Source organism: Chlorocebus sabaeus, chromosome 12 (assembly GCF_047675955.1).
Source record: "Chlorocebus sabaeus isolate Y175 chromosome 12, mChlSab1.0.hap1, whole genome shotgun sequence".
NCBI lineage: Eukaryota > Metazoa > Chordata > Mammalia > Primates > Cercopithecidae > Chlorocebus > Chlorocebus sabaeus.
The window spans coordinates 96,118,288-96,139,711 of record NC_132915.1 but is presented as its reverse complement, the minus strand read 5'-3'; the positions used below and the strand labels follow the sequence as shown (position 1 = coordinate 96,139,711).

At 45.0% G+C, this 21,424-nt stretch overlaps 1 protein-coding gene across 1 annotated transcript; it reads right to left on the bottom strand.

Moving 5' to 3' along the window:
* Positions 1-7,864: 7,864 nt before the first annotated feature.
* On the bottom strand, positions 7,865-10,573 carry LOC140712987 (protein FAM90A5-like). Its single transcript, XM_073021898.1, has one exon. It carries the CDS (start codon positions 10,504-10,506, stop codon positions 9,559-9,561), a length of 948 nt encoding a protein of 315 aa, XP_072877999.1. The 5' UTR covers positions 10,507-10,573; the 3' UTR covers positions 7,865-9,558.
* Between the last annotated feature and the right edge of the window lie 10,851 nt (positions 10,574-21,424).

Here is a 21,424-nt window from a genome sequence, read left to right as displayed (position 1 = left end):
GTTCTGACAGAAGCAACAACAACAACAACAATAAAGGGACGTAGGAAACACTTGGAGGTGATGGATATATTATTACCTGGATATTGGTTGTGGTAACAAGAGTAATATCTATGTGCAAATTTGCCAAACTATATCCATTAATTACGTACAGTTTTTGTATAACAATTTTACTTCAGTTCTTACTATATTGCCTGGCAAACAATACTTTATACTTAAAGTAAGAGCAATGATTATTGCATGTGTATGTTGAAAATAATAAAGAAAGCAGGTGACAATAAGACATCCTGAGTCTTTTGGAAATAAATAACATACACCTGCTTTCTCATCCATTGAGATATCACCACATTTATGTACTTGTGTGTCCCTGGAAGTTTCTTGTGGGAGATTTAGTTATTCTCTTTTCGTTAGGCTCTACTAACCAAGAACAAATCACAGACTCAGGCAGCATCATAAAAAGGCCCAGACCCACGATGTTCAGAGACTCCAGGCTCAACCCACATTGATGCTGGCCCTTCAGCCACGAGACTCCATTTGCTTCTTCTTCTTCTCCTTCTTTTTTCAATTCTTTTATCCCCAGGTAAGTTGATAGCTGATAACTACAAGGTTCTGCAGATTAGAAGGCTATATCCCTGGCCAGACAAGATCCTAGAATCAGTCCTGTGGGTTCAAGAACCTAATATTTACAGCTTCACTAGGATAATAATAGGGAAAAATAGAAAAGAGACTCATTTAGCAGTAGCTCCTGTTGATAAGATTCCATCCATGTTTTTTGATCTAGTGAGTGGATATAATAATGGATGCTGCTGAAATTCAATCCTGTCAGATCAAACTGCCTACATATAAATTTCCATGTCCCACCAAGGCATCTCAAGATACAAAGTAAGAATACAACAGAATGTGACCTCAATGAGATGTCTTTGTGGGACCTGGAAATTTATATGCAGGCAGTTAGATCTGACAGGATTGAATTTCAGCAACATTTATTATTATATTTGCAGAGGTTGCAGTGAGACAAGATCGCGCCATTGCACTCCAGCCTAGGCGACAGAGTGAGACTCCAAAGAAAGAAGAGAGAGAGAGAGAGAGAGAGAGAGAGAGAGAGAGAGACAGAGAGACAGAGAGAGAGAGAGAAAGGAAGGAAGGGGGGGAGGGAAGGAGGGAGGGAGGGAGGGAAGGAGGGAGGAAGGAAGGAAGGAGAGAGAGAGAAAGAAAGAAAGAAAGAAAGAAAGAAAGAAAGAAAGAAAGAAAGAAAGAAAGAAAGAAAGAAAGCAAGCATTAGTGAGGGAGAGTGAGTGAGAGTGAGTGTGTTTGGGCCCCTACTGATGATGCTAAACTATCACAAGCCCACACTCAGCCTTTCAACATTTGCTGGAGATTCACTTGTTTCCTTGTTATCTCCACCAAGGGCAGTTTCCTCCTGCTTCTGCTGCTGCAACTCAGCTAGGCACAAAGCATGTGTGGATCCGTTCTTTTTTCAGCAGGGCTTCATCACTCTGAATTTAAGTTAATTAGCTTTTTTTGAGACCTCAGTTCTGCGTTTTAAAATGAAATCTAGGATCTATAGATTATCCAGCTTACTCTTTTTGTCAGGGCAAGAGCATTTTTCTATAACTTTCTAAATTCTAAACAAAAGTAAAAGTTCACTTCTTTTCAGAATCCCCACGTGTCAGAAAGTGTTACTATTATCATCAGTTTAGTGATATTTATGGAATTCCAAGTTGACTCTAATATCAGCTTTTGGGTTAAATTCTTTCTTTCTGATATGTGGCCTTTGAAATTTTATTTGCTGCAGATCTCTTGGTAGTGAACAATTTTCATTTTTAACTGTCAATTTCATATTGTGATTTTGGATCTTGAAAGACAGCATTACTGAGTACCCAATTCTATATTAACAGTTATTTGCTCTCAACATTTGTTGATACTAGTTTACTCATTTTTAGTTTTTGCTTTACTATAATAATCAGATAAATATTATTTCATTATAAATTTTTTTTTCAATGTTTGTATGGTCTGGTGTTTGGTTTTAATGTTTTATAATTTAAAGTGAGTTTATTTTTATATCATCTGTTAGAAATATATTCTTTGAATCAATGGATTTATACCTTTTCTTAATTTCTTTTTGAGAATCTCTTGAAATGGTGAATCCTTTTACACTTCTCTCCCCCCATATTTGAATTAAATAAATGTTAGACCTTGTATTTCCATGCTACATTCTAGGTATTTCATTTAAACATTTTTTTCTTCACTAGTTATCCTCTTACCTGTGTCTAATATATCATTAATAACTTGCATTTATTTTTAAATTATTTTTTTGTTTCAGACCTGCCTTTTTTTTTTTTTTTTTTTTTTTTTTTTTTTTGAGATGGAGTCTCGCTCTGTTTCCCAGGCTGGAGTGCAGTGGTGTGATCTTGGCTCACTGCAACCTCCACCTCCCGGGTTCAAGTGATTCTTCTATCTCAGCCTCCTGAGTAGCTGGGACTACAGGCACCTGCCACCATGCTCGGCTAATTTTTATATATATATATTTTTTTTAGTAGAAACTAGGTTTCACCATCTTGGGCATGCTGGTCTTGAACTCCTGACCTCGTGATCCACCCATCTTGGCCTCCCAAAATGCTGGGATTACAGGCATGAGCCACCACGCCCAGCCAGACCTGCCCATTTTTTCTATCATCTATATTGTTTTACTATTGCTTTTACATCTTTGTAATAGTAGATTGTTTCTTTAAACAATTGATACATACCTGCTTAATTATTTCTCCACATTGACGATTTCAATACATCTAGTTTTAAAGGGTCTAGATATGCTATTCATTTCATTAACTTTTATTCATGGTGTCTTGCTTACCTGATCATTTTTAATACTGAACTTATTGTTCATCCTTAACCTGACATCATTTTATGGTCTGAAATGAGAATGCTATTATCCAGACTTCCTCTGTGAAGCTGACTCAATGCTTTAACTCAATATAGAAGTTTCAGCATTAACAAACTGGAACTTCTGATGGCCCAAGAGTCAGTAGTACCATCATTAGCATTACTGATCATAGCAGATCTTCCCAGAAGATCTGGGAAACACTCACCCCCCCTCCATCAGCTATCCAATACAAAGTGCCCACTGCTCAAGCTCCAGTTCACAGACTATTTTTGTGTTTGAAAGAGGAGATATTTTAAGAACTTGCCTAACCATTTTCAGGGATAGAAATGTTTCAAAGAGATCCTCTACTATATATATATGTTCCATAGCAGCAGTCACTTGAGAGCAGCTCACTTGCAGTCATGGCCAAAAGCCTAAGTCTTTCTTTCATTCTAGTCACACCTATTTTGTATCTTTTGGGGATATCTCAGATTCAGATGCATTCATAGTGATTTGTGACACTACTATAGATTCTTCAAAATGTTACAACATTCCAATGGTATCTTGGGAGGTATAGAAGGAGAGGAAAAACAATGGGCTCAAATCTCCTCTGACTTCTCTTCTTACAATATGTTTCATTGTTCAAAACTTTTAGAACTATATTAATACAGCATTGACAGTGGGCATTCTTCTTTTCCTTCTGACTTTAATAGGATTAAAGGAAGTGTTTTGCTATGAAATTGCTATATGGGTTGTATTCAGATAAACTTTGACTTTATGAAGCCAATATTCTCCTCATTATTTTTAAATGCTTACCAGGATTCACAGTATTATTTTCAGTTCTCCCTGTTTAAAGGCATATTTAAATAACTTGATGACTTGGATATAGTATATATGTTACTCTGCTACAGAAACAGAAAAACCACCACCAAATTATATTCTAAGATACTTGGTACACCAATTGCACCACCTTTTTTATCTAAGACATTCAATTCTTCCACAGGTGGGAGCACATGAATTAGCATCATTTACTACTCGTAGCTTTCACTACAGACTTTCAGACTTATGGTGCCTAAAAGAAATAGAATACTTCTAGCTGGGTTTAAAAGCTACAAATAAACAGAGGAAATATACACTATTTTGAAACTATCACTTGAGTGTTATGCATGTATTTCAATATTATATTGCTAATTTTAATTGTTCAAAGTTAAAGAGCTTAAACCTCCCCCTCATGCATTCCTGAATCACCCATTACTCCCACACATACATTGTTCGATACAGCATAAACCTAAGTAAATAAAGATGTGGCAAAATGAAAAAAATAAAATAACGTTATACCATTCTCATCTGTGAATGGCATCGGTAGACAGATGTGAATAAAAGTAATGTGATTATAATTTTAAAAATCATATTTAATAGGATCCATTTATTATTAAATGAACATGAGGCTACTTAATGAATAATAAATCTTTGACACAATGAAAACTCTTAATGCAGAGTGAGACCAAAATGAAAGTAATAACTGTTTTTCTCCTAACCCTTGCTTTAGTTGGTCTTTCCACCAGACTGTCACTTTAAGGATATTATAATAGCACAAAGCCACCAGCTTTACCATTAGAGAGATCTTCATTAAATTATCTTTGTTGTAATAAAGGTTATCTGGAGGAAATACTGGTCTGGACACAATAATAAATGTCAAGCTTTCTAATATTTTCCACTTTTAGACACAAATTGAAAGGATCATTTATAATGTCAAAAATATACTTTTTTCTAACTAATCTATCCTATGACTAAGACACTATTAGCAATGAAAGTAGATAGAGCAAATCTAAATGTGGAGAGAAAAAGTAATTTTCACTTGGTTGAACAGATGAAAGCACGAATAAATTGAAAGCCTGAAATATTAGCTTGGGGGAATAAAATCACTCGGGGGAGTAAGAGCAGGATATACCAGCCTTTAACTCTACACTTCCCCCAAGAAAAAATTTATAGACAGCTATGTACAAACAAAAATAGCGCTGGGAGGGTTCAAGGGACCACTTAAGAAACTACAGCAACACAGTGAAGCCAAAAAAAAAAAAAAAAAAAAAAAAAGAGAGAGAGAGAGAGAGAGTGAAAGAAAAAAAAAAAAAAAAAAAACAAAAACGAATAGCCATATAGAAAAAACAACTTCTGAAATCAGCATACCTGAGACAGCAGAAACATCTTTTTTGGCTAGGAACGAAAAAAGCTGAAAGGGACTATCAGCATCAGCCACAGGGTGGAACCACTATGGCCCTCAGTAACCCTCTCTGGCAGAAGACACTGGCATTTTTGCCCTGCAGTAAGCAACAGCCATTTCTGAGAGAAAATCCAGAGGAAAAGATGAAGATGTACCATCCCCTCCCACATCCCTTTTCCCCCACCAAAAATACCGTGACTGTTGTGCCAAACCAGGATCGGAACTACTACCTTTCTTAATCTGCATGTGTCTCTGACATACGAGCAGCAACCATTTCAAAAGCTCCCACATAGAAATGCTCATACTAAATTTATTCTGTTACTTAAGAGTGTTTATGGATTTACATTCCATTTGTGGACTATCTCACTGGATCTTCTTTCCTGCAGTAAGAGGTGGTTTGGGTGCTGCTGAAGGTCATTGTCTCAATTTGTCTGGTGTTTGCAGAAGAGATGTCTGCAAAGTAGTAGAAGATCAAATTGGTGCCTGCCAAAGAAGGATGAAGTGCTGTAGAGCATGGTGGATTTTAAGGCCAATTCCAACACCACTTATCATGTCAGATTATCAAGAACCCCTTAAACCTAAGTTGAAATGAAACTGATGTAAAATAAAAATACATCAAAAGTGAAGTTATTTGCATCTAAGAATATTGAAATATACATATTAAGTACTTCCATCTTGATAACCATCAGGAGATCGAGACCATCCTAGCCAACATGGTGACACCACATCTCTACTGAAAATACAAAATTAGCTGAGTGTGGTGGTGCGCAAGTAGTCCCAGCTACTTGGGAGGCTGAGGCAGGACGATTTCTTGAACCAAGGAGGCGGAGGTTGCAGTGAGCTGAGATCACACTATTGCACCCCAGCCTGGTTATAGATCAAGATTATGTCTAAAAAAAAAAAAATACTGCTACATGGACATCCATCATTCCGGCACCTCTGCCATAACAACTGAGTATCGAGAATGTCTGTTAGTTTCTTTAACTCCAAATTTGTGTTGTGTCCCTTGGTCTCCTGTCGTACCATAAAGTGTATTATTTACAAAAAGGACAATTTATCTATAGTTCTTTCCTCTCAGTATGCTACATCCTTTTAGAATTTAAACATAGTGTCTCCCAACCTGAAATTTGATTTTTTAAAAAACCAGAAAAATGTTTTTGGACATCTTTTATTTCCAGCTGTTTTCATCTTCGTCTCCTCTCCTGAACTCAACTGAGGGTAAAGTTCATTCGTCAAAATTTCTCAACTCACAACAACCTCATCCCACTCCAATATGATTTTTGTCCCCATGAATTGTTGCACATAATTTTTGCTGGCAGTGGTAATGTCCTAATTAAAAAAATCATGAGATAGCATCAGACTTTACCTTATGTTCTAGCTCAGCAGAATTTGATCCCTGTCTGATAAGGAAACCATATTTTCCCTAGAAACTTTTCACTTTTGTCACAGGTTTGGTTCCCAGGGAGCTGGATATAGATGAAGTTTAGTGTGCAGGATGTTTATTAGGAAGTAATGTCAGGATCCACATCTGTGGAAAGGATTAGAGGGAAGCCTTATGTGCAAAGGGACAAGTCTAACGGCAACGCAGCCTGACTTTGTCAACTGGCCGCACAGACAGAGCTGTTCAGCTAAGAAGGCCTCCCCTATTTGTCCCAATTGAATCAAATGGCAAAGCCTATGCATCCCTTACCTCCATTAATAATTGTGTGCTTGCCACTTGTGGAGGGTGAGACTTTGAAGCAGGTGGCTTTCTGTGGCTGAAGAAAACCTTAAATGTGCTGGCAAAGTTTTCCAAAGAGACAGAGAATGGCATCTGCCGTGTATGTTGCCCCTTTCCAAAGAGGAAGCAACAAGGATAACGTCCTCCAATGGCTCTGTATGCAGATAGGTGGACAGTAATGTCTGTCCCTCCTGTGACCTAAGAAGAACAGGTGGCAGACATGCAGCCAGGCAGTTAGAGGTGCCACAGTGTTAGGAGATAAACAGCTGTCATAAGCAGTGCTTCTTTGAATCAGGTGTGACACAAGTCTTGCATCCCTTGCGTGGACTCCTTCCCCGTTATCCTGCTGTCCTACCTCATGAAGGTGAGTTGGGGCTGGGTGGTGGGCAGTCCCAAGACGAGGTACACTTTGCCTGCAGTGTTCCCATATGAGTTCCAAGGTAGCCCAGGTGGTCATCCATGAACTTTGTATTTTCCTTATGCTTCTTGTCTTTGCCTTTGAGGAACACATTTCACTGGACTCTGAGTCCAAACAATTCATGTATCCCTATATCTTCACATTGTCCTTCACTTATGGGAATCTCTCATCTCTAATGCCTTTGTTTTATTATTACTATCAATATTATAATAATTAACATTGTCGTTATTAACTTCATTGTTGATTTTCAGTTATTTCTATTCATGGAGTTAATATGAATTATTCTTTTGTGGCTACTTACACCAAGATGAAGATAATTTATTAGTTCAGGAAGAATCTGCATTCTGAAGGTGAATAGAAGTTCACACTACAGATGGGCAGACACATGCCCTCCCAATTTCTGATGGACCTCCTAGTGCCTCCTAGACCTAAGGGGTCTCCTGCAATGCTCCAAGATGCCACCAAGGCAGGAATCTGCTTGTACATGCCTGAGAGCATTCAGGATGAAGTGAGGCTCTGGAAAAACGCACGAGTTTCCACATAATCCCCAAATACTTTACAGGTGAACTGGATGCCACAGAAACAGGAGTGGTCATTGACACAACAAAGTCACCAAAATTGTTTTGAAGTCAATTAGGAAACCCAGGAATCACTCTTGCTGCCATTAAGTGGAAGAACAGGAGCCTGTGAATGGCATCCTTCTCCTGCCTGAAACTCCACAGATATTTCCATGTGGCTTCAGGTACCAGGAATCTCCGTGATTTTCAGAAAGGCAGGGACAGCTTATGCCAGCCCATCCCTCTGCAGAATGTGCCCCAGCGGATCAGAGGCATGGAACCATCATGGACTGCACAAAGGCTCAAGGCCAGCTTCCCAGACCTGCCTGTGACTCTAGGTAAGTTCTGAGTCGACGTGGGTGCCAAGGAAAGGTTAATGATGACCTGGAAAGATGGGACAAGCAGACACCACCCCTAAACAATCTGCAGGATTCCAACTTCAGCAGGAAGCCAAAGACCAGCTCGTGCCACACTAGTGCACCCTGAAAACCCCTGAATGCAATGCCGCTCTGCAGAGAGTTCAACAAAGAAGTGGCTGGGAATTTTGCACTCTAGGCTGCACTTTACAGTGCTTCTGGACACGTGATCAGAAATTGAACATTGGTATATCTAACTGACATTTTTCACAAAATGGTTTTTTAAATGAGGTAATAGAGACAAAATATAATATAACCATATGTATTATATGCCAAAATATGCTTCACTGGCATCAAGTAGACTCACCTTGAAATACAATCTAGGACAACCTCCATTTTCAGAGTATTTTCTTTTCGAAAGTGAATCTCTCCCACCAAAAACCAACAACATCACAGGTTTTTGCCTCCAACAAACAGACAAAAAGCCAATACATTTATTCTACCACTGTGAAATGGACTGCGGTGCAACACATACGTGTGAAACCTCACATGTGGCATCGCCGTGAGCCAAATGGGGACTCGTGGTGTAAGCAACACTCCCCATGTGTTAGTGTGCATGAGATTCACTTGGCGGAATTTGACTAGGTGCGTGTTGGTAGAGTGGGGCTGAGGTTCTCTTGCCCCTGTGGATGCTTAAGAAGTCACAGGTCCTGCGAAGACCTGCGGTCCCCTCAATCAACTCTGTTTCGGAGACAAAATGACTTGGATTGCTGACAAGTCAAGAAATTTTCAAGCCCTTGGAAAATCAGTTACACACAAACACGGAATGAAAGTCAAAAGAGAGTACGTCATCTTTTTGAGAATTTTATTCACTTCAAAACAAATTAAACACACCTATTTCCAATGGCATTCCAGAGCCCAATTTTCGAGGCTGAGGAAACACCCCAAGAACGCACTGCGCAGAACGCTTCACAGCGTCCAAAACACTGCTGTCAGGGCGGGGCACAGCTGAAGGCCTGCATCTCTCAGGGTTCCCTAACTATTCCCTGATTCAGTCATCTAGAGAGCAAATGCACAGTCATTCCCCAGTTTCCTACTGACATCACAGCGGAAGTCTGACTCCCACGCGTCACCGTCACCCAGTTTCTGAGGCAACGAATCATTGGCACAGATGCTTCTGGTGGCGGGTTTCCAGAGCGCCCTGCGAACTACAATGTCCCTCACCAGAATTCGATGAGGCAGAGTCTCTGCATGTGGTCCCTGCCTGGCCTGGGCTCCAACATCCTCCAACATCCAACATCTCCAAGCACCACAGCTGGGGAGCTTGGGAGTCACCACACAGTCTGCTCTCTGCTCTGTGCTCCTCAGTCCCACAGACCCCTCCAAATCACGGGAGCTGGATGCAATGGAGCCCTGGCTACCTGTAGTCTCACTCCAGGTCAGAATCGCTGTCCTCTGAGGAGGAGGAAACCTGAAGGTCCTCATAGAGGACACTCAGGGGGACAGGAACACAGGGAGCCTCAGACTTCTCTGAGACATGACGGCTGTGAACGAGGAAGGCTTCCGGCTTCTCAGGAGAGGGAAACGAGGGAGCTGTCAGGAGGCTGGAGCTCCACCATCCGTTTTCCAGTCTCCGGAAGAGCATTCTGAGAGGCTGGGCCCCATCGTGGCTGGCCGCTGGGTGATGGGACGTGGTGCAGGCCTGGGCAGTAGGCAGGCAAGGTCTGCTGTGCGGAGGCTGCCGGTCGCTGCTGGGCACCTGGGCGGGTGTCCTCCTGCTCATCTGGGGCGACGGACTCGGTCTGAGTTCGGTTGCAGCTGGCGGAGGTTGGAGAATCTCCGGGGCCCCCAGCTCACCTCCCTGGATGGCATTTTCGGGCATCTGGAAGGGACCCATTCTCGGTTTCTTGGGGAAGTTCAGGCAAGCCTGAGTCGGAGCCTGGGCAGGTCTCTTGGCTCCTGGCCTGAAACTGAGATTGGAGCCGAGGCCCAAGCTGTGTGTGTCGGCTGGTGGGCAGGGCTGTGAGGTCACCGCAGGACGTTTGTCTTGTGCCTGGGGGCTGATGACCCGGATCAGGCCGTGGGGCTTGGAGGCAGCCTGGGGAACTTCTCGGCGGCCACCCTGAGGCCTGCTGTGTGTCGGCTTCCTCACGACGAGAGGCTCCGGGCCCTGCTGCCTGACTCCAGGCTGAGGGATGTCGGCCACAGCCCCTGTCTGTCGTTCCTTTGGTCGGAGACTTGACGAGGAGCTCAGACTGGCTTTTCTGAGGGGAGACAGTGAAGCCAAGATGGATACCGTGTCAGACATTTTGGTAGCTGAGCCATCAGTTTGGGCACGGTCCACGCGTGGCCTCTTATTAGTTGTTTGGACCGGCATTGGCCTGTTTGCAACCTGAAAGAAAGGAGACCACACACGTTAGAAGTTCCTCGGCATCGAGCCAACATGGAAATCAACCACCTCCAAAGACAAGGTGTACACAGCAGGAAATTCTTAATACGGTAAGGACAGGCGGTCCTTGGAAGTAGGGACAGATCCTCAAGGTGAGTGCTGATCGGGGCAAGACCCATGAAAAATGCACTCTCGAGCTATGATCTGAGAATACCATTTTTCTAAAGACTGTGACTTGGGCATTCACTGGATCAAAGCGCCTCCACTCAGCCTTCCATGAAGTGGGACGGACTAATGCCCTTCTGAAGGCAGGTCAGTGGCTCAAGTGTTCCCAGGACGTCTTTTCTGAAAACATGCATGTTCCTGGGGTGAGCCGCCTCCATGTTTGGGGCCCCTGAGGGACTAATTTCCTCACGCCGCTAGGAAGACGTTGTTGGCAGGCTTGCCATCATTGCACAGAGAGAAAGCAACAGGAAATACGGCATCTTCAGATGCCTTCATCTGGAATCAAATGGACCTGGAAGGATCGTGGAGTCCCTGACCCCAAGAAGGCAGGAAGAAGGGTTCCCCGATCCCCTCACACACACGGGAACCTGAAAGGAAATCAACCAGGGTGACCTAGAGGAGAAAAAGACCAGGGGCCCAGGGTGACACTCACCCTCAGATAATCACAAGATTCCATGGATTCTTTTCGATTTGGCGGCAGCTTCTCCGGAGGTGTCCCGGAAAAGATCTGGAGGAGAGCCTTCCTCTGCAGGTCTTGTTGCCTGCAGAAGAGAAAAAGTTCAGGCCCTTCCCCCTGGCTCTCCCCAGGAGACAGGGAGAACCCTGTCTGGGGCCCAGTCCCGTTCTGTGTTTTGTGATACATAAATGGAACTTTTGTGCCCTTTCCGCCTCTGCACCTTCCCTCATGTGCCAACCTTCCCATCCTGCTGGTGGCCCTCTAGGCTTCCCAAGTAAGGACTGTCATTTGGATTCCGTTGCTTTTCCCCCTGTCATGGGGAACCTGCACGAAGCGCCCCCGCCTCTCCACCGTCCCTGAATCTCCCAGAGCCAAAGGAGTTCCCGGATGGGGAACCCGGGAGGACACGGAGCTCTGGTCTGTTTCTCTGCAGCATTCCTTCCCTGTCCCAGAGACGGAAAGGCACACGGTGTGCGGGTGCAGAGACACTGTGTCCTTAGGTGGCAGTACCCTAAGGGTGGTGAAAACCCCTCCCACTGCTCACCTTGATCTCGCTTCCTTCTCTCCCTTTTCCTTGTTCAAGGGCCCAGGGTTCCTTCGAACCTGGGGCTTCCATGGTTTCCGGTTTTCCTTCCCTTCCTTTCTCCCAAAGGTCTGGGGAACCAGGGCTCCGTTCCAGCACTTTATGGGGCACCTGGTACTTCTGGCCGTGTGGCCAAAGGCCCCGCAGTTTTTGCACTTGACCTGTGGGTGGAAAGGAAGTGATGTCAGTGAATGAGCTGAAGCCACAGGCAGTGATCTAATGTCAACATTGAGACGGATTGTGAATTCAGAACTGAGTGAGGATTCCAAAGCGGGGACACCGGCATGGGGGCCCGTAAGTGGCGGGAGGGTTCGGTTACGATGTTCCCTCCCACAGCCCATGTGACGGAGGAACTCTCAAAGGAAGGACTCAGGGTTCTAGCGGGGACGATCGTGAACCCGATGTCCACAACACAGCCCAACCTGGCTACACACGATTCTGAGTGGAAAGGGGGGTTGCTCCCAAGAGTCTCTCCAGGGACCTGTCGGGCCGGGGAGGAGGTCCCAAGCCAGGCCCACCTTGGATGGGAAAACCAACCCGGGTGGTGCTGGCAGAACTCTTTGGAATCCAACCCAGTCTCTGAGGACCGTGTGACACTCGCCCCCTCCTCCCCCCTCGATATCCAAAAGATTCCAGGGCTAGACGTACCCTGGGATCTTCTTCATCGGGTGGGGGAGCCCTTGGCCCAACTGGGGCCCTCTGCTGCTTCTGGAGGGTCTGGGCTCTCACGAGTCTGTTTGTCCCACTTTTGGGGTCACGACGTGCCATCATCTTCGTCTCCTGGGCGTTTTATGGCCGCCTTTTTCAGGGGTTGATGGCTGGGTCACCTGAATCACACACAAACACACACAAAGCGATGGTTAGGCACAATGGATATTCACACACCCACAAGAAACCCTCAGCTAATTCCATGACAGTGTGGTCATGAGGAGACCTCACCACCCGTCGGTAAAATCTGTGGATCACAATGTGGTGTGTGCATCCTCAGATATTGTGTGTTCCTCTGCCGTGACTACCTGGTCCAAGAGTAAACTTCGCCTGCCACATGGCCCACGGCCTAGGTATGTGGAGTTGGAGTTGAGATTTCAATCGCAACCAACAACTGATTCTGGAGACTGGACTTAGGTCTATCACCACTCACTCCAGTAGAAGACACAATGATTCTCTCTCCCCTGAGGGACAAAAGAATAGAAGCTACAGGGCATAGCCGATGTCACCCCTTGGCAGGTCTTCTTAAAGTCAGGGATAAGGGATGCTTCCTATCAGAACTCAAATCGCTACTCTTGCCGTTTCATTAGGCAACTTCCAAACACAAATTCACCGAGAGAAGTTATCTCCCTCTCTACCACACTAGCAGGTGATGGTCTTTCCTGCTCTGTCTTTTTGGCTTTAGCTCCAGTCCCTCTTTATTTATTTTTCTGGTATTTTACACACGCCATACGAATTCATCTAAACAAACGCTGAACAAGTGGCATATGAATTTCTTACACGGCTAAAGGGCAAACCACCCCTTTTCCAAAGTTCTTTTTCCATTTACCCACCAATTCAGCATGCTGGAGTAAATTTCTTTTTGCATTTCCATCTGGCTCTTCTCCCAGGCACGGAGATGGAAATGTTTTCTCGCTTTCTGTTCCAAGAATTACGAGTAAGGAGAACACATCCTACTGCATCAGCGAGCCCCAGTGTGATCTGTTTCTTTCACTCTCCTTTGTCTCTTTTCCCCCAACCCCTCAGGGATTACGTGAAACAACCAGTCGTTCAGGGAAACTAACCTGAAATTACAGGTCTACATTCTTTCCTCGGCTGGCGCTCAGATGGACAGGTGCGCTGGCGCTCAGATGGACAGGTGCTGGAGCAGCCCTGCTGGAAGCGGTGCAGCCTTCAGGAAGCCGGAGGAAGGGGCAGAGAGGGACCTTTGCTTTCCAGGTTGCCTTTTATACTGCCTCTGGACCCCTGACGCGAAACGGACCCTAACCTAATCAACTTAATCCAATTACATGACCTGGAAAGGTCTATTTGCCCAGCCCACTCTAAGAGGATGTTCACTATGGACAGACATTCTAAAACCTACCTGTACAGCTGCAAGCTTTGAAGAATAGATGTTTCCTGTCAGGTATGTAGCACTGGTGCATGTACCCCTGTCTGGTTTTACATCTTTTTTTTTTTTTTTTTTTTAAACAAGGTGCTAAAATAGACACAGTGTAATTGGACCATATTTACTCTATTTCAACGTAGGCCTCAGTGTCATCAAGGAGGTGCACCTTGACATGCAATCTCGGTCGTTATCCATCTTCAGAGCTTCTCCTTCTTCCCCACAGTAAGTGCGTCAGCAGAAAACCCTGACCACACCCTCACGTGTTTTCTCCTCCAGGAGGCGCTTGGAAACCACCGTGAATTGGACTGCACTGGGAAACCCAGATGAAGAAAGTCAACACCGCTTTGTCCTTCAGTGCCTGGCTCCTTTTTCAGCTCATCCTGCGGCTCCAGGCATTATGCCTGAAGAGTCTCCAGGACACCTGTGGGGCTCTATTTCCTTGGGTCTCGTTGCCATTTCTCTGGATTTGCGAAGATCCAGCGGACTTTCTGTGGAACTCTCTTGTCGGGGAACTTGGGTGCCACGTCCCCTCATTCTGCCCTTCGTCATCTGCACCTGCACGAGTTAGGGTCCAAGTTCCCTGGACGGGAAGAGACAGGCAGGAGTCGGAATGGTGAACCAGCACACTGGGGGCGTTTTCTCACTTGGTCCAAGTGACCCCATGGTCTTCTAGAGCTTTGGAACCAGTCGCGTACCACTTGACACTACACCCGACTCTCAGTTGCTGAATCTTGTTGGCCCTCTGGCGATCTCCTGTTGGATGAGTTGCACCTGCTGAAACTCGATTTCCCCTGGATTTGAGCTTCATTAATTATTCATGATTCAGGTGGGAACGCCTGCTTACATCCCCCTGTGGCTGTTCTCTGAGCTTTCCGGTCACATCGTTTCCTGCCATGCTCTTTGGTTCATTTTGGTCATGCTCCTTCTGCTGTCAGAGGAGCAGAGAGTTGATCTTGTTGATTCTGGATACTGATAGTTTCTAGGTGATCTGGATAACCAGGGTAACGACCCTCAACAGCGGCGGAAAGGGAGCAGCCATTTGGTGTTGCTCAGAAAATCCCACTCAGTTCCCAGGCCTCCTAGATGTGGAATCCTGTCAGAGTTGTTCCCAGGTCAGAGAACGGAGATAGTCTGTGCATGGTGGGATATCTTTACCTAGAGCTTTCAGTGAGTCTCGACCTCAGCTACTCTTAGGATCAGGGGAGAAGCATGGAAAGGCCCTGTGCTCAGGCATCTGGAAAGAAGACGGGATGAATATTCTACCTCTGAAGTACGTCCCAAATCTGGGAGTTTACTTCCCAGATTAATAGTGTCATCGACAATTATTAAAATTGGTCATTAGTGTTTAATAATTAATCATATTATTACTCCTAATACCGCAGGGTGTGTACACCTACCTGTGATGTCATTCCTAATATCCAGGGATGGAGAGCATGGTTTTAGTTTTAATATCGCAATAAGCGCACACTCACCCTGTGACACAAATCCTAATATCCAGTGTGGTAGAGTATGACATGACTCCCAACATAGCAATGAATAGACAGCCACCCGGTGATATGGCTTCTTATATTCACGGAAGATGAATATGATCTTAGTCCCAATATCGCAGGGAGGGTACAGGTCTTCTGTGTTGTGATTTCTAATATCCAGAGGAGGAGAGGATGATAATAATTCCAGTGTCGTAGGCTGTGTTCACCGGCCCTGTGATATTGTTATTAATATCTTCGAAGGGAGAGGATATTACTCCCAATGTGGCAGGGGGTGTACATCCACCCTGTGATGTTCTTTATATTCCAAGGCCGAGAGGTTGATATTACTCCTAGTATCACAGACACTGTACACCCCCGTGTTTTTAATCCCTGCGATATTCGGAGTAGTATCATCCTCTCCTGGGTGGAAATTGGGAACAGTATCACCGGGGGCGTGTACACACCCTGCGATACTGAAAGTCATATCATCCTCTTCCCTCCTGGATCATGGAAACAACATCACTGTGGGGGTGTACACTTTCTGCGATATTGGGAGTAACATTATCTTCTGTGCCTTGGATTATTAAGGATAATATCACGGGGGCATGTGTACATCTTCTGCAATATTGGGAATAATATTATCCTCTCTCCCCCTGCATATTGGGAAAGATATCACAGAGTGGGTGTTCACCTCCTTCGATATGGGGATTAAAACCATCTTCTCCTGTTCCGGATATCAGGAGGAATATCACTCGGGGATGTACAGTGTCTGTGATACTGGGAGTAATATCAACCTCTAGGCCTAGGAATATTAAGAAGAGTATCACAGGGTGGATGTATACCCCCTGTCATATTGGAAGTAACATTAGCCTCTCCCCCCAGTGGATATTAGGAACAATATCCCAGACTGGGTGTATGCTTCCTGCTCTACGGGGAGTAATATCATCCTCTCCCTTCTATGATATAAATAACAATATCACAGGGCAGGTAAACACAGCCTGCGATACTGGAATTATTATCATCCTCTCCCCCTCTGGATACTAGGAACTATATCACAGATGAGTTGTACCCTCCCTGCGATATTGGGAGAGATATTATACGCTTCTTCCGTGAATATTAGGAGCAATATCACTGGGTGGCTGTCCATCCATTGCTATGTTGGGAGTCATGTCATACTCTACCCCCTAGATATTAGCATCACCGCACAGGGTGAGTGCACACCTACTGCGATATTAAAACTAAAATCATGCTCTCCGTCCCTGGATATTAGGAACAACATCACAGGTAGGTGTACACCCCCTGCGGTATTAGGAGTAATAATATGATTAATTATTAAACATCTATGGTCGATTTTATTAATTATCAATGACACAATTAATAGGATGCCATTATTAACTATGGATAATTATTTTAAATATATGAATATGTACTCTTGAAAATAATTAGTAATATTAATGTCATTTAACAATATTATTAGTTCTTAATATTAATAATTATTTTATTACCAATATCACTTAGTATTGATTTAAGTAACATTAATTGCTGATATCATTATTTTATTAATAGTGATATTATGATTAATTGTTATACTAATCGTTAACATTTTTTACCAGTATTAATTTATACTATCTTTATTGTGATTATTAATATTGATGATTGCTATCAATTTTTATTATATTTATTAATATTAATAATTAATAGACTTGTTGCTGATATCCGACGGGGAGAGGATGATATTACTCCCAATATCGAAGAAAGTGTACATCCCTCTATGATATTATTTCTAATAGTCAGGGGGTAGAGGATGACATTATTGAAAGTATCGCAGTGGGTGTCCATTCCTTCGGTCATTTTGTTCCTTTTATCCTGAGTGGGAGAGGTTGATATGACTCCCAATATCACAAGAAGTGTACTACCGCCTGTAATATAGTTCCTAACATCTAGGTGGGGAGAGGATGATATTACTGCCCATATCGCACGAGTTGTAAAACCCCTTCGATATTTTGCCTACGATCCTGAGGGGAGAGGATGATATTATTCGCAATATCGAAGAAGATGTACAACCCCCTGTGACACTATGTTCAATATCCACTTTGGGAGACGATGACATTACACCCAATATCGCAGGGGATGTACATCCACCTTGAGATATTGTTCCTTATATCGAGAGGGGGAGAAGATGTTATTACTCCCAATAACGCAGGGGCTGTGGCTGTAAACACCTCCTGTGTAATTGTTTTTAATATCCTAGGCAAGAGAGGATGACACTACACCCAATATCGCAGGGGGTATACATTCACCCAGTGATATTGTTCTTAATGTACACCACCTCTGTCCGCCAGGGATATCGTTTCTAATATCCAGGGGAAGAGAGGATAACATTATGCCCAATATCGCAGGGGAGTATACACACCCTCTTAGATGTTCCTAGTATCCAAAGATAGAGACGATGATGTTACTGGCCATATCAAAGCGGGTGTACATCCTTCTGCGATACTGTTTTTGACATTCAGTGGGGGAGACAATAACATTAATCCCAATATCACATAAGGCGTACAGAACCCTGTGATGTAGTTCCTAATGTACAGGGGAAAGAGAAGAATATTGCTCTCAATATCGCAGGGAGTGTAACCACCCTGTCCCCTGTATATTGCTTCTAATGCGCTGCGGCATGGAGGCTCATAGTACTCCCAATATCCCAGAAGGTGCACACACACCTGTGATGTAGTTCCTAATATCTAGCGGGAAAGAGGCTGATTTTACTTTCGATATTGCAGTGGGTGTACACTGCCCCCAACCCCAGGGTATCATTCCTAATATCCAGGCGGGAAGAAGATGACATGGCTGACAATATCGAAGAGGGTGGACACCTCTTCAGTGATACGGTTCCTCTGATCCAGGGGGTGAGAGGATGATATTACTCCAAATAAAGTAGGAACCGTACAGCCACCCTGGGATTTTTTCCTTAATAACCACAGGGGATTGGTGACATTACTACCAATATTGCAAGGGGTGTACACCCCTCCTGTGATATTGCTTCTCATATCCAGGAAAGGAGAAGATGGTATTAGTACCAATATTGAAGGGATGGAGAGCCCCCATGGGATATTGTTCTAAAGATACATGTGGAAAGAGTATGAGACTCCATACAATATAACAAGGGGTGTACACCCCACCTGTGATATGAGTCGTAAAACCTAGAAGAAGAGAGAATGACATTGCTTCCAAAAACACACGGATTGTACACCCACTCTGTGATATTGTTCTTGTCATCTAAAGGAAGAGATGATGATACTACTCCCACTACTGGAGAAGGTACACACCCCCCTGTGATATTGTTCCTCATAACTTGTGGGGGAAAGCATGATATTACTTCCAATATGACAGTGGCTTGACACCCAGTCTGTGATATTGCTCCTAATTTCCAGTGGGTAAAGTATGATGTTCCTGCCATGACAGTAGTGGGTGTACAGCCACCGTGTGATATTTCTCCGAATATTCAGGGAAACACAGGATGAAATTAAACCAAATGTCCCAAAAAGTGTACACCCATTGTGTGATATGATTCCTAATATCCGGAGGTGCAGAGGATGGTATTCGTTCTCCGATCGCAGGCTGTTTACACACAACATGGGAAATTGCTCCTAATATCCTGAACAAAAGACACTGCTAATAGTGGACACACATTGCAGGAGGGAGTAATTGGCTATTACGATCCACATCGCAGGGCATGAGACACTCCCCGCGATATGGGGAGTAATAGCAACCCCCTCGCCCCACTGGCTATTATGATCTACATCGCAGGGCACTTCAGGACACCAGTTCTGCCCCAACCTTGACTGAGACAGTGGGTGTCATGGGACCACCTCAGGGTGGGTGGCAGCTCAGCTCGAAGGTATCCCTGCTGCCAAAGACCAACTGTTCCTGCTAGTTTGAATCTGGCCACAGGGTCTCTGTTGGTGAGACAGATGACCATGAGTCAGATACCCTGAAATCTAGCACGACAGAGCTCAACGCCCCATGACAGGCACCATAGCACGCAAACTTTGCAGACATACTAGCGAAGGCCACAGCAGGGGCTGAATGAGGAACAAGCTGACCAAGATCCTGGGGTTCTGCCACACAGCCCTTAAACCAAGGACTGGAAACTGTTTCCCTAAAGAGCCAGGAGTCAGTATTTTCAGCTTTGCCAACTGATCTTTGCCTCAAGGATGCAACTCTGCCATGGCTGCACGACAGCAGCCTTCTGCAGGTGGCCTGTGAAGAGATGGACATGACTGCACCCCCCATCAAACTTTACTTATGGACATAGAAGCTTCTCAGTGTCATGAAGTGTTAGTTTTTTATTTGTTCAGCCTTTTGGAAATGTAAAATCCATTCTTGATTCACGGGCCACAAGAGCAGGCAGGGACAGGCTGTCCCTGTCCGACCTCTGGAATGAACTTAGAGAAGGAAAGGACAGGCTGGGCCAGCGCAGCCTCCTCACAGCGGATTCACTGCAGGAAGGTCCTTCTTAGCAACCACTTCTCATCCTTCACCTTGGCTTCAAGTGCAGTTCAGGTGGAGAAAGAGAGAACAGAACTGGCCTCGGCAACAAGAAGGAAGGAGATGCAGGGTCGAGCAACCGTGTGGATCCATCACACTCAACATTCACACAAAACGGAGCACAGGCAGCACCAGCCCGGGGGGTTGAAGTGGAGGTTCTCTGGGGTGCGGAACCTCTGGGGTGCGGAACCTCTGGGTGGGCAAGATTCTCTACCTAAAACTCATATAGAAGATCTACACAGCATTAGTTGCAGAAACACACTAAGAAAAAGGCCAACATAAAATAGGACACCAAGTTTGGCCAACCGGGTCTCACAAGCCAGTAGGTAAAAAAGCCCAGGAGGGCCCACCAGAGGAGCTGGGGGTGGGTTCTTGCCTGCAGGGGGCCTGGGACACCCCATTCTCACAGATGAGGACCCAAGTTTTAGGGAGGAAGCTGTCAGAGTCACCCAGTGAGCTGTTCAGAGCTGGAGCCACAGAGCAGGTGAGGAGTCCTGGCCATGTCCCCGTGTGCGCTGAGAAGCTGGGGTGGGGGTTCACCCACAGGGGCCGATGCAAACAGTGGACCTCGGGCCCTCCTCCTGCCCAGAGGATGCTCAGCTCCCAAGGGACCACCAAGGCCTGGAACCCAGGGACACACCACCTGACCATCATGCCCAGGCCTCCTGGATCAGGCAATGTCCAGTACAGGCAGGCAGTCTGGGCTTGGGGCCAGGACAGGGGTGGATGGTCCTGCTAGGCAGGCCTCCTTCTCCCTACCAGCTGGGCTGGTTGCACTCTAGTTTTGGTTCTGGCAACATATTGCTGCTCACTTTGGCCACACCAGTCCCCGGTTCCCTGGCTAGGCCCAGTGCTGTACAACCTACCTACCTACACAGGCCCCACACACCCAGTGCCCACTAGGCTCTGTCAGCCAGGAGGACCCATGCTCATCCCCTGAAGTTTCCTTGGGAGCCTGCGTCCCACAGGGACCCACAGCTTAGGGCCAACCTCCATGTGGGCCTCTTGGTCGTGGTGGTAGGGGCGGGGGGGAGTTGACCTCCAGCCCTCCCATCCTGGCCACTGTATTTTGTGGGGATCATTCAGTCCTGGGAGCTTCCTGGGGACCCCAGAAGGAAGAGAACAGGGTGGTCATGGCAGCCTCAGCCCCAGGCTCTGGGCCGGAATTTGATAACGACCAACTGAGAGCAACCACTGAATTCGATCCTCTTACAGTTACACGAGAAGTTGGTGAAGAACTGAATGTCGACCATTCTATGGTCATCTGGCATTTGAAGCCAATTGGAAAGCTGAAAAATCTTGATAAGTGGGTGCCTCATGAGCTGACCAAATATTTTAAAAATCATCCTTTTGAAGTGTCATCTTCTCTTATTCTATGAAACAACAATGAACCATTTCTTGATCAGATTGTGACATGCCACAAAAAGTGGATTTCATATAACAGCCAGCTCACTGGTTGCACTGAGAAGAAGCTCCAAACCACTTCCCAAAGTCAAAGTTGTACCAAAAAAAGGTCATGGTCACTGTTTGGT

Excerpts from the sequence above, each read along its gene's own strand:
- LOC140712987 (XM_073021898.1), bottom strand. The coding sequence starts at position 10,506 with ATGCCGGTCCAAACAACTAATAAGAGGCCACGCGTGGACCGTGCCCAA.